At 49.7% G+C, this 15,532-nt stretch overlaps 1 protein-coding gene and 1 long non-coding RNA gene across 2 annotated transcripts; both read right to left on the minus strand.

The window, feature by feature from the left end:
• Positions 1-1,731: 1,731 nt before the first annotated feature.
• On the minus strand, positions 1,732-8,275 carry LOC117869902 (phospholipase A2 inhibitor and Ly6/PLAUR domain-containing protein-like). The gene is made up of 4 exons (XM_034757005.1): positions 8,182-8,275; positions 7,323-7,463; positions 6,363-6,513; positions 1,732-1,813 (listed from the first exon to the last, which is right to left on the minus strand). The coding sequence occupies exons 1-4, from the start codon at positions 8,273-8,275 to the stop codon at positions 1,732-1,734; spliced, it is 468 nt and encodes a 155-aa protein (XP_034612896.1).
• Positions 8,276-8,815: 540 nt separating this feature from the next.
• On the minus strand, positions 8,816-14,805 carry LOC117869624. The gene is made up of 3 exons (XR_004643829.1): positions 14,611-14,805; positions 13,525-13,662; positions 8,816-8,923 (listed from the first exon to the last, which is right to left on the minus strand). It is a non-coding gene; the product is annotated as an uncharacterized LOC117869624 (long non-coding RNA).
• Between the last annotated feature and the right edge of the window lie 727 nt (positions 14,806-15,532).

The following is a 15,532-nucleotide window of genomic DNA, read 5'->3' on the forward strand; positions in this document are numbered from 1 at the left end:
CCCTTCCCTGGATCAGCCCAGTTCAGTTAGAACCTGTCAGGTCTAGGCGTGCTACAAACCCCCGACCTCCCCATGTGCGTTACTTTGCATTGATCAAAACAACTTCATCTGCCCTCGTGTTGCCCATTGACCCAGCTCCATTCGATCTCGCTGACTAACCTCAGTAAGTGGCCTCCTCTGCAGATTTCACCACCTCCTCGCTCACCCCCCTTGCAGATCCTTTGAGTAACTTGAACGCTGGATCTAGGATAGAGTTTGGAGGCCTCGGCTTTTAAGCTTTTGCCATCACACAAAATCCCCATGAATTCCTGCTCTGTTTTCTAGAGACACAAGGTGTGGGAAGAGACGAGCTTCCGAGCGACACAGAGCTCTTCTGCGGGTCAGCGGAGCTCGAGAGCTTGTGTCTCTCCCCAGCAGAAGCTGGTCCAATAAAAGCTATTCCCTCACCTACCTTGTCTCTCTAATATCCTGGGACCCACACGGCTACAACAACGCTGCAAACTCCTCTGTTCTCTGGCTGTTGTCCTGTTTCTGCTCCATGACACTCCCTTGCCTTCCGCCCCAGGGCTGTTTCGATTCCTTCCTGCCCTACAGCAAGGGAGTTTGCTGAAGGCTTTTTGAAAGTCCAAATCAAGTATGTCGACTAGTTCTTCTCTGCACCCTAAACCTGGGATGTTCAAAGCAGCTGAAGAGAGTGCGAGGCCCAACTCCCATGGAGTTTCAGCCGATGCTGGCCCCCGCGCTGCTGGTTTTGCCTTTGAAAATCTCCCTATTTCATTCACACACCATTCCATGAGTGGGGCTTCTTTTCCTTTGCACAAACTGAGCCTCTTATCCCTGCTCTATCATCATCATGGGGTTTCACCATTCACAATATAGCTCCAGCCTTTACGCATTTTGCAGCAGATCGTGGAAGATTGCAAAGGATAATATAACAAGGCATTAAAAACTCTTACCTTCAGCCACACAATGGTTCCGTTCACCTCCGAGTTCTCTGTAAATTGAAGAGATGCACTAACCTGTCTAGCACGGCCCCTTTCCTCTGTATATAGGCCAAAGATAGAATTGGAATCATATATACATTGGGAGTAATGATTGACTGAAATGTAACATGTTATACGATCCTCACGCCTGGCCACTCCCTCTTTAAGGACAATTCAGACCGACTCTTTCTCAACCCATCAGCTTGTGTTTTATAAAATTTGTTTCATAAAGTCTGCTGGTTCGTGCAACAGAGATAAGAGGTGATATTCAGCTCAGTCGCAAGGGTAGAGGTGCGGCTGTTTGCACATTAGAGGTGTTTAATCAGATCATGGGATGGGGTAGATCATAGAGCGACGGCAAATTCACAGCAAATGAGGATCAGGCCCCACTGACTCCAATGGGGCTAGGGCCAATTGACACCAGTCCGGGATCTGGTTCCATTAACTCTAATGGAGCAACGGACGATTGACACCATATGGGGGGGTCCAGTGAAACTTCCAAGGTAACTAAAGTTGGCTATGGAGTTGGCCCCATTACAACAGCTCCCCTCCCACTCCCAGTATAGGTTGCTAAAGTACTTCTCATTAAATTGTGTAAATATTCATTGGTGATACATTTTCTTCCCCGCCCCATGTCAAGGGCATTGCGGCAAACTGTGTCTCACGCACATGACGTTGCACCCGGCTGGGGGAATTTAGTTATAGGATAACTGAGTGGAGAAGAGCATTTCGGCATTTTGGTTTTATTTCAGGCCAGTTTTGCTCCTGGAGGTTGTCGAGATGGGTAGGGGGCTTCCAGAGAGAAGCCAGGTGTTAGGATCGCCAGGAGTCTAAAGAGAGAGAGTGGTCGGAGATTGGCTGATGAACAGTGCGATGGAAAACCTGGGGATTAGTTATATTAATGCAAAGCTCAGATTCAACTGGTAGGTGGTGGTTTTGTATTGGTGCCTCACCGACTTTGCAGCCTTGTTCTCTAGAATCTTATCTGTCGTTGAAAACACAAGAATAAGGGGAATGGAAAAGTCCCCCGCAAACCTTTTTCAAAAGCTCTTTCGGTTTTAGATGGTCTCACGTGGTCGCCTTTTCTAAAAGGGTCAACATCTGGTTTTATTTTAAAACTGTCTCCGTAAACCGTTTTCCATATCTTCAGAGAATGTGAGGGGTTGACATCAGCGGGTCTGGTACGTAGAGTTCTGTGAAAGCTCCAGTTGTCACTCTTTACAACACGTCGAGGTAGCCAATGGGGTTGTGGTTTGCAAAATTTCTCCACCTCCAAGTTTGTAAAGTTCTGTTAAATCTCTCCACAACCCCCACATCATACCACTTTAGCAATCTGCTTAAAGTTTTATTTAGAATTTTTTTTCTCTGATCTGTCTGTAATTTATGAGGCTGGCAACCTTCACTGAAAACAGCTTTAAAGGCCATGGTACTTCACTGCCCATTTTATCTTTGAGGCCTAAGGCCCAGGCTTATTTAGAGAGACTGTCTATTGCTGTTAAGATATACTTGCAATCACTGTCAAACTCCAGAGATCGGGGGGGGGGTTCCAACCTAGACCCTCGCATTACACCTCTCCTGATTAGTACATGTTTCCCTTCTGGGATGCTCTAAGGGGGGCTGAAACCCCCTTGGTAGAGAGTGGTGGGAGGAGTTCTTAGAGGGGTCACACAGCCCTCTTTTTGGGTGGGTCACTCCACCCCAGAACCTGCCCTGAATGGTCAAATCTGCTCTCAGGGAGGTCCTATGGGGCAAAACCCCACCGCACTTGATACAAGGTGGTGGGAGGAGTTCTTAGAGGGGTCACACAGACCTCTTTTTGGGATGGTCACCCCATCCCAGAATCTGCCCTGGTTGGTCGAATCTGCTCTCAGGGAGGTCCTATGAGGTTGAAACCCTCCCCAGTTGGTACAGGGTGGTGGAAGGAGTTCTTAGAGGGGTCACATGCCACCCCTTCCTTCTGGTCATGTGTCCATCTTCACCCCAGAAGTAGTACCCCAGGGGGTGAGTCTTACGGTGACAAGTGGGTGGAGCCTGAGGGTGAAAGAGGTGGGTTCAATATTTGATTGATGTTGTCACCCTTGTACTACTTATCTATCCCCATACACCTCCACTGTCTATCTGGAAAGATCTTCAGAGCAGGACTGTGTCAACGTGTCTGTGCAGCGCCTGGCACAACGGGGGCCCCAATTTTGTTAGAGTCTGGGAAGTGCTTGGCACAACACGTCCCTGATCTCTAGGTACCCTAGTACCTTTATTTCTCTCTTACATGCCAAGGAACCTCAGATCCCTCCACGCTAGGATAGCACTGAAATGCAGCCACCTCTGGGGTGGGGGTGAACCCCAGCCTGGGGAATGTCTAATGACAGCAGCATTTAGGAAATGTGCCTTGGAAGATTAAATATCCACAGAGAGGAGCCCAGTTGCTTGAACAGAGACAAGGGTTGAAATCAACAACTGCACTGCAACTCCCATTCATCCTCTCCCTCTGGCAGCCCAGGTAGACTGCTGCCCAAGGACTTTTCCCCAAGGGTTCCCTCCACCTTCCCAGCGACTGCCCCCCTGCTCTGGCCCTGCAGCCTTTTCTCTCCCCAGCTGTGGGAGGGCCACTAGTCTGCCACTGTTAACCATTTAGGATGTGGCCACGCTGCAGCTGGGAGGGGTCCAGCCCAGCTCAGGGAAAGGGACCCAGGCTAGCCTGACTTCGGTACTGGGCAAACTCTTTGAAGCTATAATAATGAACAGAATTGTCAGACACATAGATGAACATCATTTGTTGGGAAAGAGTCAACATGGTTTTTGTAAAGAGAAATCACGCCTCACCAATCTCCTAGAATACTTTGAGGGGGTCAACAAGCATGTGGACAAGGGGGATTCAGTGGATCTAGTGTACTTCGATTTTCAGAAAGCCTTTTACAAGGTCCCTCACCAAAGGCTCTTAAGCAAAGTGAGCTGTCATGGGATAAAAGAAAAGGTCCTCTCATGGGTCAGTAACTGGTTACAAAATAGGAAGCAAAGGGTAGGAATAAATGGTCAATTTTCAGAATGGAGAGAGGTAAATAGTGGTGTCCCCCAGGGGTCTGTCTGTACTGGGCCCAGTCCTGTTCAACATATTCATAAATGATCTGGAAAAAGGGGTAAACAGTGAGGTGGCAAAATTTGCAGATGATACAAAACTACTCAAGAGTTAAGTCCAAAGCTAACTGCGAAGTGTTACAAAGGGCTCTCACAAAACTGGGTAACTGGGTAACAAAATGGCAGATGAAATTCAATGTTGATAAATACAAAGTAATGCACATTGGAAAACATAATCCCAACTATACATACAAAATGATGGGGCCTAAATTACCTGTTACCACTCAAAAATGAGATTTTGGAGTCATTGTGGATAGTTCTCTGAAAACATCCACTCAACGTGCAGCGGCTGTCAAAAAAAGTGAACAGAATGTTGGGAATCATTAGGAAAGGGATAGATAATAAGACAGAAAATATCATGTTACCCCATATAAATCTATGATACGCCCACATCTGGAATACTGTGTGCAGATGTGGTCGCCCCATCTCAAAAAAGATGTATTGGAATTGGAAAAGGTACAGAGAAGAGCAACAAAAATGATGAGGGGGATGGAACAGTTTCTGTATGAGGAGAGATTAATAAGACTGGGACTTTTCAGCTTGGAAAAGAGATGGCTAAGGGGGGATATGATAGAGGTCTATAAAATGTTGAAGGGTGTGGAGAAAGTGAATAAGGAAGTGTTGTTTACTCCTTCCCATAACACAAAAACTGGGAGTCACCAAATGAAATTAATAAGCAGCCAGTTTAAAAACAAACAAAAGGAAGTATTTCTTCACACAACACACAGTCAACCTGTGGAACTCCTTGCCAGAGGATGTTGTGAAGGCCAAGACTATAACAGGGTTCAAAAAAGAACTGGATAAGTTCATGGAGAATAGGTCCATCAATGGCTATTATCCAGGATGGGCAGGGATGGTGTCCCTAGCCTCTGTTTGCCAGAAGCTGGGAATGGGCAACAGGGGACGGATCACTTAATGATTCCCTGTTCTGTTCATTCCCTCTGGGGCATCTGGCATTGGCCAATGTCAGATGACAGGATACTGGGCTAGATGGACCTTTGGTCTGACCCAGTATGGCCATTCCTATGTTCTTATGCTCGAGTGTGGATAGCAGTGTGGCCATGTGCACGGGGAGATGTGTGTCCGGACTCCCTGTGTGGAGCCCCGCCATGCCTCAGTTTCCCGGTTCCCACCGGGCTGTTGCACAGACCAAGTGATGAATGTCTGTGAGGGCCTCAGATCCTGTGGTGAGAACTCCACAGAGAGGCCCAGGAGGTGTCATTAGTCATTCCGAGAAGCATGGGCTAGGAACGGCGGGTGGGAAATACGGCCTGGGGTAATGCCCCAATGAGAAGGAAAAAACGTATTGACCGTGGCAGGGCTGCGGTGGAAACGCACAGTGTGTGATCATGAAATCAAAGGCTGTAGCACAATGCAAACGCGCCGGGGGATTGAATTAAGCTCATACTGGCACTGTGTGTTCTGGCATTTCCTAACTTCTCAGTGCTTGAGTGGGCAACCTCCATGGTGTGCTTGGGATGTAGATTTTTATTGCAGATTTTATATTTATAAACACACACAGAGCCAAGCAAATTCGTATATGCCTAATGTATCTGACAGTGCCCCAGTCTCATGCAGATGGGCTCAGCAACAGGCAACCCAAACACAACACAACACAACACAACACAACACAACACACTGGGGGCTTTTATTTTGGATCCTGATTTATTCGGTGAATTTGCTAATGCACAGAGAGATTCCAGCCAGCCGCGAGGTACCGGGACAGACACACACCCATACGCTGGGCAGACTCTTGGCTATGCAGCAGCCCCTTTGCATCGCCCCAGCAACACGGAGAGGGGTAGCTGGGACTTCAGGCCTTTATTCACAGGCACCAGGAGCTGCGTGGGCCGTGCCGGGCGGGGTCAGGAGAGCAGCTTCACCAGCAGCAGCCCAGTCAGGCCAGGCAGGTAGAGGGCAAAGGAGAATTTCCCCAGAGCCGGGCTGGCTCCACTGTGGGTTGCATGGGTGGGGCGGGCGGGTTTGGATGAGGTGGTTGTTTTGGGTGAGGTAGTGGGTTTGGTGGTGGGGGTGGTGGTGGTTGTAGAGGTGGGCATTGTTTTGTGGATGGTGGTTGTTTTGTTTGTGGTAGTTCTTTTGGGGGGGGTGGTTGCGTTGGGGGTGGCGGCGGTGGTTGTAGCGAGAGTGGTGGTGGTTGTTGAGAGGGTGGTGGTGGTGGTTGTTTTGGGGGTGGTGGTGGTTGTTTTGGGGGTGGTGGTTGTTTCTAGAGAGGCAGCGGTTGTGGGCGGGGGGCTGGTGGGTATTTTCTGTGCTGGAACAGATTTCCCCCAAAAAAAGTCAAATGTGTAGAGTGCCATAGCCAGGGTGGTTCCAGGTTTAATGGCCTGAGCAGACGCAGTAGCGCAGCCTGTTGCTTGAAATGGTGAACGAGATGAATCTGATGGAGGAAATCAGCCTGTTAATCAACCAGGCAGCTCTGGTTCCTTCTCTGCCCCCATAACTTCTGTCTCCACCATCCAGCGGTTCCCACCTCTGCCTCCCGTTCCCACCCGCCCGGTGCTCTCCCTGCTCTCGCTGTAACCGGCCAGGGCAGGGCGGGTGTCTGTTCCCCTCTTGCCTCCCCCGCGCCCCTTTCTGCAGCTCCACAAGAAATTGAAGCTGGAGTTTGGAACCCAGCTGATCGCTGGGGGCAGCTCCTTCCCCAGCACCCGGCACCCCTGGGGAACACGCCTGGCTTTCACCGTGCCCAGCAGCCCCGACCGCTCGGTTCAGTTATTGTATAAACACCCCAAAGCGCTGGGAGTCCTGGACACACACTGAGAACAGGAGCTTCCGCACTGAGCAATAGCTTAGCTCCACCTTAAACATACAGGGGGTGGGGTTTAGTGGTTAGAGCAGTAGGGCTGGGACCCAGGACTCCTGGGTTCTCTCCCAGCTCTGCATCGTTGACATAACATCCCTTCCCATGGTAAGAGACCGTGTTGTCATAACTCCAGGAGCAGGGCGGCATCACTGAAGGAGGGGGGAAAGGAAAGGAAAGGAAAGGAAAGGAAAGGAAAGGAAAGGAGGAGGTGAGGAAGGGAAAACTTCCAAGTTCCTCTCTCCCCTCTGGCCAAAAACCCTTCTTGGTGGCCCCCACCTGCCCAAGGGCCCAGCACAGACTAGTTTTCACCAGCTCTCTGGGGAGTTCCTGGGGTGTGAGATTCCCGGGGTAGCTCCCGCACTGCCCCAGCTGGCAGACTTTACCTTGGTATAGAAGCCCACTGAAATCGATGCAATAGGTCTCGTCCCCGGTACAAGGGGTGATTGCGCTGTTGCAGACAGTGAAGTTCAGAGCGAAGCAGGTTGGGCACTGCAGCCCGTTCTCAGTGGTGCTCCCCGTGGGCACTGAGAACCGAGAGAGAGAGAGAGACGGTCACAGGGTGGGTAAAACCTCGTTCAATCTGGTGGATGTGCCCTGCATTGTCTGAGCAGATGAAGGCCCCACCCCCAGCCCCATGGCATTTCTCTGTCTGTCTGTGACACGACTGTCCTTGAACGCCGCATCCGATTAGTTCCAGACCCCGGCGAGTTTGAAGGTGGAGCCTGACAGGTTCAGGGAGGTTTAGATTTGAGCCCATCCCGGCTGCTGCCCCCTCTTGCATGCAGCCCTCGCCCGTCTGATTTCACATGGGCCCCGACTGTTCCACCCCCTGGTTTGGAGACCTGCCAGTGACAGGCATTTCAATGGCGACAGAAATGACATTCGAGTGAATGGACGTTGGGGGAGTAAAGGGGAGAAATGGGAACAAATACACTTGTGCCGGGGCTTGTCCACATGAACCATTCGACTGTAGCAAGGGGGGCCAGGATGTAAAGATCTGCCAGGTGTGAATCGACCCTGCGCCAGCCTGCCACGGCCTAGCTGGCCACGTGCACCCTGCTGACGCACGTGAACCATTCGTTAATGTGCTTTGAGCTAGTGCCCTTCCAAAGCGCCCGAACGGTCACGGGCATCGGCAGGGGGAACACGGAGAGCTGGATTCACAGCCCAGCTCAGCGCCGTCTCACTGTTCATGTCGACAACCCGTTAAAGAGGGACGGTAAAAACACACTCATAACTTACCTGCAGGTACAGCCGAGTTACAGTTATCTGTGTTGCATCGTGTGGTGTTGATCCTCACATACTTGCCATTCCCNAACCTCAGGGACTTGAACATGGAGACGGTTTGGAATCTCTTTAAGTCTAACAGGCAAAAACTATCTTGAATTTGCCTCCCAAGCAAGGGCAGAACCGTGTAAGGCAGAGCTCCAGCCCTGAGCAGGTGACTAACGGCTTCAGACAGGACATCGGGAGCCCGACAGTGTCCAAGGGATCTCAGCACCAATTTCCTTTTTTAACACGATTCAGAACGGGCATTTCCACCCAAAGCAGCTTCGCTTGTTGCAGCGCAGCCGACCATTGTGGGGATAAAGCTCAAAGGGTGAGATCCTGACCCCACTGAAGTCAATGGGAGATTTACAACGGACTCCAATGGGGCCAGGATTTGGAACCGCCGAGTCTTCCAGTCGCTATGTAAGACACCGTAATGTTGCCTGAATAAAGGCCGTGTTGAGCCCAGACTGAGTGTTCTGTGCCGGGTGAATGTGCTTTGTCGATGCACTGTTTGGGGTTGGCCTTAGCGATGAGGATGGTGACAGACTGCAGGGTAGGATGTGCCTGGGTTGATGGCAATGTCACCTACCCAGTGTAATAGTTTCTGCCACGGAGAGGCAGCCACCAGTTGCCTTGTTGTCTTGGCAGGTTCCTGGAGCCAAATTGCAGGTGTCCGTTTGGCCAAAGCACGTGTTACATGTCAGGGTCTCACCTGGAGAAAGAAGAACAAGTGTTTCCTTCTTACTGTGGTGTGACAGTGTCACTCTGACACGTCCCTTAGCCCCAGTCTTCCCCCTCCACTCCAAACAACCCGAGGGGTTACCAGACCCGATTTCCTCCTGGGCACTCAGCAATTGCAGTTTCAGCCCCTGGGCCAACGGTATCCGCGGGGGGGGGGGGTCAGACTGGGGACGGGTGAAGGGGATGATGCTCTTCCCAAGCCCCACCCACACAATAAGCTCCGCCCACCCCAGATGTGGCTCCCGTTGTGCAGGTATTCACAGTATTGGAGAGTCGCTCGCTTCGCAGTGTGTGTTGTCTGAGTCCATTGCATGGCCCCGCGCTCCTGGCAGCCCCCCATGGCCCTCCCAAACTCCTCGCATGCCTCTGCCATCCCCTTCCATTGCAGGGATACCATGCAATCCCCTCCACCCCCTACCTTATGCTAGGAGCTGTGTGTGTCCCCCATTTACCCATCCCCCATATCAGAGTCCCCCATTCTCCCCCAATCATGCCAGGGCCGCTGTGTCCCCCCTTCCCAATACCCTATACCAGGGCCCCTCATTCTCCCCCCATGTCAGGGGCTCTGTGTGCCCCCAATTCAGCCCCCCCCATACACACACACACCATCATCCTTTCTGTCTGGGAGATCAGCTCTCAGGGTGTAACATGTTAACCTCCATGGGGACGCTGGGCAGTGCTGGGCTGGGCGGGGTTGATGGGCGGGAAGATGTCAATGGTCCCATCAACCGGTTCTTTGAAGTACACACAGTCACAGAGGTGATTGAAAGTGTGGCCGGGCTGGCCAGACACCAAGGGGCTTGGTGTGTCCCCGATTTCCCCTTTCTGGTTTTCTGATTTCCCCCAAAGTCAATAGGGTTCTGTCCAGTGATGTCTAGAACATCCCCTGACATTCTGGAGTCAATGGAATGTAGGGTTCCAAAGTTATTGGGTTGCATAGAAATAGGGAAAGGCCACTGATGTGAATGCAGCCCGGCTCTCTGGGCTGCCAGCCGGCCAGGGCTGGCCTTACCATGAGGCGAACTGAGGCAGCCGCCTCAGTGCCAGGTTGTGGGGGGGCCACTAGGACCCAGAGTGTAGAAAATTGTGACTGCTGCGGGTGCCTATGTATTCCCTCTGCTCCAGATGCACAGAGATGGAGTGCTGTGCTGGAGGAAGGAGGGCACAAGAGACATAACAGGCAGGCAGGCGAAAAGGTGTGAGGGAATAACAGAAAGCAGCAGGAGCTGCAGGGAGAGAGAGGAGGAGAAGGAGCCTCTCATGTACCTCTCCAGCACCCCCAGGAGCCTGGACTGATTCACACCAGCTTCTCAGGGAGCTTCCTGTTTCCTGCTGCTTCCCTGAACCCACTTGAGGAGAACAGGCAGCCAACTGAAGTAGTAGGAGCCAGTTAGGCCCTTAAGATTCTGATATCCCTCACTCAGGTCCTGCTACCAGCCTGCTTATTTGTCCCCTTCAATTGAGTGTTCAGAGCCACTCTATCTGGCACAGAACAGCAGTCATGAGTGAAAGAAGAAAACGCCCCTCTGGGGCAGCATTCAGAAAAAGAAAGCAAGCAAAGGAAGCTTTTCTATCTCAGCAGGAAGGAGCTCTCCTGAGATCCACAGACACAAATGTTCACGGTGAGCCGTCCGGCCCCAGTGAGGATGGGAGTGGTGAGGAGATGCCTGATCGTCCAGTTAGTCAGAGGGCAGGTGACCTGGCAGCTACTGCAGCATCCATATCTCAAATGTTGTAACCAGGCACATTCCTGAAGTAAAGTGTAGATCAGAGAAGAGTGTGGTGGAGTCTAGATGATCCAGGACTGTGGACCCATTTGAGCAGTAGCCTGAGGGACTTCCTTGTACTGCAGGGGCCACAGCAAGTGAAAAACTTCATGTTCCCCAAAGACAATGAAAATAGAAGTTTCCATCCAACACATTATTGGCGTCAAATCCCCAATGGTGACAAAGTGGGGAGGCCATGGCTTATGTACTCAAAAACCCAGAATGCTGCATACTGTGTTTGTTGCAAACTCTTCCAGTCTAATGTTCCAGCCACATTGGGTTCTACAGGAACAAAGGACTGGAAAAATCTGGCTAGAAATCTGGCATGCCATGAGAAGGCAGCAAATCGCCAGAGAGCATTCCATAGGGGGAAAGAGCTTGAGATGAGACTAAGTTTAAAGGCCACCATAGATGATCAAGAGAAGATTGTATCAGAGTCTCTTTAGTGGCAAAATGTTCTGAAAAGGCTCATTGCCATTGTGAGAATGCTTGCTACCCAAAACCTAGCACTGCGTGGCACTTCAGATCAGCTGTATGTGCCAAACAATGGAAACTTCCTTAAAATTGTGGAGCTGATGGCTGAGTTTGATGCTGTACTCCAGGAGCATCTAAGAAGAGTCACCACCCAAGAAATGTACACACACCACTACCTTGGAAAAACAATTCAAAATGAGATCATACAGTTACTGGCAACAAACGTCAAACAGAAGATTGTGGCATATCTGAAGTCAGCAAGATATTACTCTGTTATTCTGGACTGCACACATGACATCAGCCATACAGAACAAATGATTTTAATGGTGCGTTTTGTAACAACAGAAACTAGTGAAAATATCCCTGCAATGGTGACTGTCAGAGAGCATTTTCTAGAATGTATTGACATTGATGATACTACTGAAGCTATTTTCCCACCCATTCAAGAATACAAGAGTCCCCGAAGAAGAAGACATTTTGATTACGTGGCACGGGATAATCCCGTAAGAGACCCCAAACAACAATTCAAAGTTGAATTGTTTAACCAGATGCTAGATTGTGCAATACAGTCAGTTGAAGAACGTTCCATGTAGCTCAAGGAACCCAGCAGTATATTTGGGATGTTGTATGATATTCCAAAACTCCTCACTACACCTGAAGAAGACCTACACCAGCAATGCAGGACACTAGAGACAGTGTTGACACATGATGACATGCGCGATATTGATGCGAGTGATTTAGGTGATGAACTGAAAGCCCTTTCAAGATACATTTCAACAGGATCAACTCCAAAGGCTGATTTCGAATATATGTGCACTAATAAGATGACCACCTCTTTCCAAATGCTTTAGTTGCTCTGCGCATACTTCTAACACTTCCTGTAACAGTTGCCAGTGGAGAACGCAGCTTCTCCAAACTGAAGTTAATAAAAACACATCTACGCTCCACAATGACACAGGAAAGGCTGGTCGGCCCTGCAACCATCTCAGTAGAGCACGAGCTGGCCCAGACTATGGACCTTCAGCAGGGAGCAGTTCAAATTTTTGCACCAAGAAGGCACGGAAAGCACCACTTTGATTATTCAAACAGATAAAAATGCCAGTGTTTACTATGCAGACAAGAAAAGTTACATTTCTTGTTCAGGCGTTTGAAAGTTAAGTGTTACTTAAAATGTTTGAACAACGCATTTTAAGTTGTTGGTTCTCCTTTACTGGGTAGATAACAGAGCCGTACCATGAGAGGAGTAGTACAGGAAGAAGGCAGAATTGAGACCTTTCAAAGTTTTAGCCCACGCGACGGGGCATGGGGGCGTCATTTGAGCACCCCACCTCAGGTGCCAAAATGTTGTGGGCCGGCCCTGCAACCGGCCAGCAGAGGGGTGTGACAGAAGGGTTTGGGGTGCAGAAGCCAGCTGTCTTGGCCCCTAGGCTCATGGGGATTGCTCCCCGTTGGGAAGGCTCTCTGAAGACTGGTCCCCGAGGTTTAAATCCCAGTTACATGGCCCTGAGTTTAAGGTAAAGCCAACTTTGCCCACATCCCTCTGGCTCAGCCCAGCCGTTCGCAGTCTGTGGGGGATGGGAAGGATGGAAATTGCCAGGCAAAAAACAGAACAAAAGGACATTCATTGTCCTGTGTTCCCCAAATTAGCATAGATACAAGTGTCGTTAACAGTACATGGCCACACACAGACCTCTTGGGGACCTGTATGTGAACAATCTCTGCCCTTCAAAGCCCTGCACACATGCTGCACCTTGGATTGGTCTAAATTCAACTCCCAGCCATTGTATCTCATTCTGCCTCTGTTTGCTCAGTTGGAGAGCAGTGTCATTTACTCCTATATTCAGTCCCCTTTATGCTCCCAAAGCAGTGCCGAGGGGCATTCGTGGAAATAAGAATTCAGGGCAGTATCCGGTAATGGTGTCCCTCAGGCCTGGTCTACACTAACCAGGGTGATAGATACACTGCTCAGGGGGGTTGAAAAGTCCACACCCTGAGCACCACAGCTCGGCCGATCTAACCCCTGGAGTAGATGCAGGTCGATGGGTGAATGCTTCCCTCGGCCTGGCTACCGGCTCAGGGAGGGGAGTTCCACAGGAATAGAAAAACCCCGTCCATTGGGACAGGCGGCGTCTTCACTACGGGGCTCTGCCGGCCGAGCTACAGCACTGTGCCTAAACTGCTTCAATAGCCGTAGTGTAGACAGGGCCCTGTACCCCACACAGAGCTCATCCCCCTCCCTGCACATGCTGGATGTTCCCCTGACTGGGGATCTGTGGGGTATAAAGGGTCCAAGTCCAGGGGGGTTACATGACCACAACAGCGGATGACTCACCTGGGGTAGTTTGTGCACTCGTTGTAGCTAGGAGAGCAGGGAGAAGGCAGAGGATGAAGGAAACCATCCTGGTGCTGGGAGGTGCACGGGGCTGGGCTCGGAGCTGAACGGAGCTTCTCACGGCTGACACAGCGAGCTCTGCCGGGGGGGAGGAGGAGAGAGTCAAGAACGAAATGAGGATGTAAAGGGAATTCCAGATGAGATCTGGGGGGGAAAGCACCAAGGATCAGAGCTGCACAAATAACCAATATTTTGCTTCACTGGTAGTTTCAAAAGATCCGGAAATAAAAACACATTTCAGTTGAACCAAAATTCTCATCTGACCGAAAAGCCGAACAAAAAATGGTTTGGGTTCGTTTTCAGGCATTTAAAAACATTCTTAAAATGGTTTAAAGATAAATGTTGCCTCCAATTTTGAAATGACATTTTGAGTTGAAAAAAATCAAAATATTTAATTCTGGAATTGAGAAGACAAAACATTTCCATTTTTTCAGGATTTTTTCAGCAGTATATTTGAACAAGGCATTTTAAGTTGTTAGTTCCCCTTTATTGGGTAGGTAGCAGAGCCGTACCATGAGAGGAGTAGAACAGGAAGAAGGCAGAATTGAGACCTTTCAAAGTTTTGGCCCAAGCGAGGGGGCATGGGGCGTCATTTGAGCTCCCCGTCTAAGGTGCCAAAATGTTGTGGGCCGGCCCTGTTACTGCCCTACAGTGAGGGAGCTTGCCAAAGTCTTTTTGACAGTCCAAATCAATTATGTCAACTGGTTCTTCTCTGTTCCCTGAACCTGGGACGTTCAAAGCAGCCGAAGGGTGTTTGAGACCCGACTCCCAGTGAGTTTCTGCAGACGCTGGCCCCCGCGCTGCTGGTTTTGCCTTTGAAAATCTCCCTATTTCGTTCACACACCATTCCATGAGTGAGGCTTCTTTTCCTTTGCACAAGCTGAACCACGTTATCCCTGCTCTATCATCGTCATGGGGTTTGCCAATGGGAGCTTGCATTTGAAATATATCTCCAGCCTTTACAAGCTTTGTAGCATATCATGAAAGATAACAAACAATAATTTAACAAGGCTTAAAAACTCTTACCTTCAGCCACACAATGGTTCTGTTCATCTCCAAGTTCTCTGTAAATTGAAGAGATGCACTAACCTTTCTAGCACAGCCCCTTCCTCTCTATATAGTCCAAAGAGAATCGGATTCATATATACATAGGCAGTAACAGTGAATGATTTCCTGAAATGTAATATATTACACGACCCTCATGCCTGGCCACTCCGTCTTTAAATACAATTCAGACTGACCCTTTCTCAGCCCATCAGCTTGTGTTTTATAGAACTTGTTCTATACAATCAGCTGGTTCGTGCAACAGAGATAAGAGGTGATACTCAGCTTAGTCACAAGGGTAGAGGTGCAACTGTTTGCACATTAGAGGTGTTTAGCCAGTTCATCGGGTGCTGGAAATCACACATTGGCCAATTGACAGCAGCCGGGGATCTGGTTCCATTGACAATAATGGAGCAATGGCCGATTAACACCAAATGGGGGGTCCAGTGAAACCATCCCAAGGAAACCAAGGATGGCCATGGGGTTGGTTCCGTTAGGACAGCTCCCCTCCCATTCCCAGAACAGGTTGCTAAACTCCTTATCATTAAATTGTGTAAATATTAATTAGTGACACATTTTTGTTCCTCGCCCCATGTCAAGGGCATTGCAGCAAAATGGGTCTCACGCGCATGACGTCACACTGAAGGAATTTATTTATAGAATAATAGAATGGAGAAGAGCATTTCGGCCTTGCTTGTATTTCAGGACATTATTAATCCGGGAGGTTGTCGAAGTGGGTAGGGGGTTTCCAGACGGAATCCAGGTGTTAGGATCTCCAGGAATCTAAAGAGAGAGAGTGGTTTGTGATTAACTGATGAAAAGTGTGATGGAAAATCTGGGGATTATTTATATCCATGTATTAAAGACAATTGGCATATTAAAGGCACAGGAGCAAACTATCCCA

This window comes from Trachemys scripta, chromosome 24 (genome assembly GCF_013100865.1).
Source record: "Trachemys scripta elegans isolate TJP31775 chromosome 24, CAS_Tse_1.0, whole genome shotgun sequence".
NCBI classification, from domain to species: Eukaryota; Metazoa; Chordata; order Testudines; family Emydidae; genus Trachemys; species Trachemys scripta.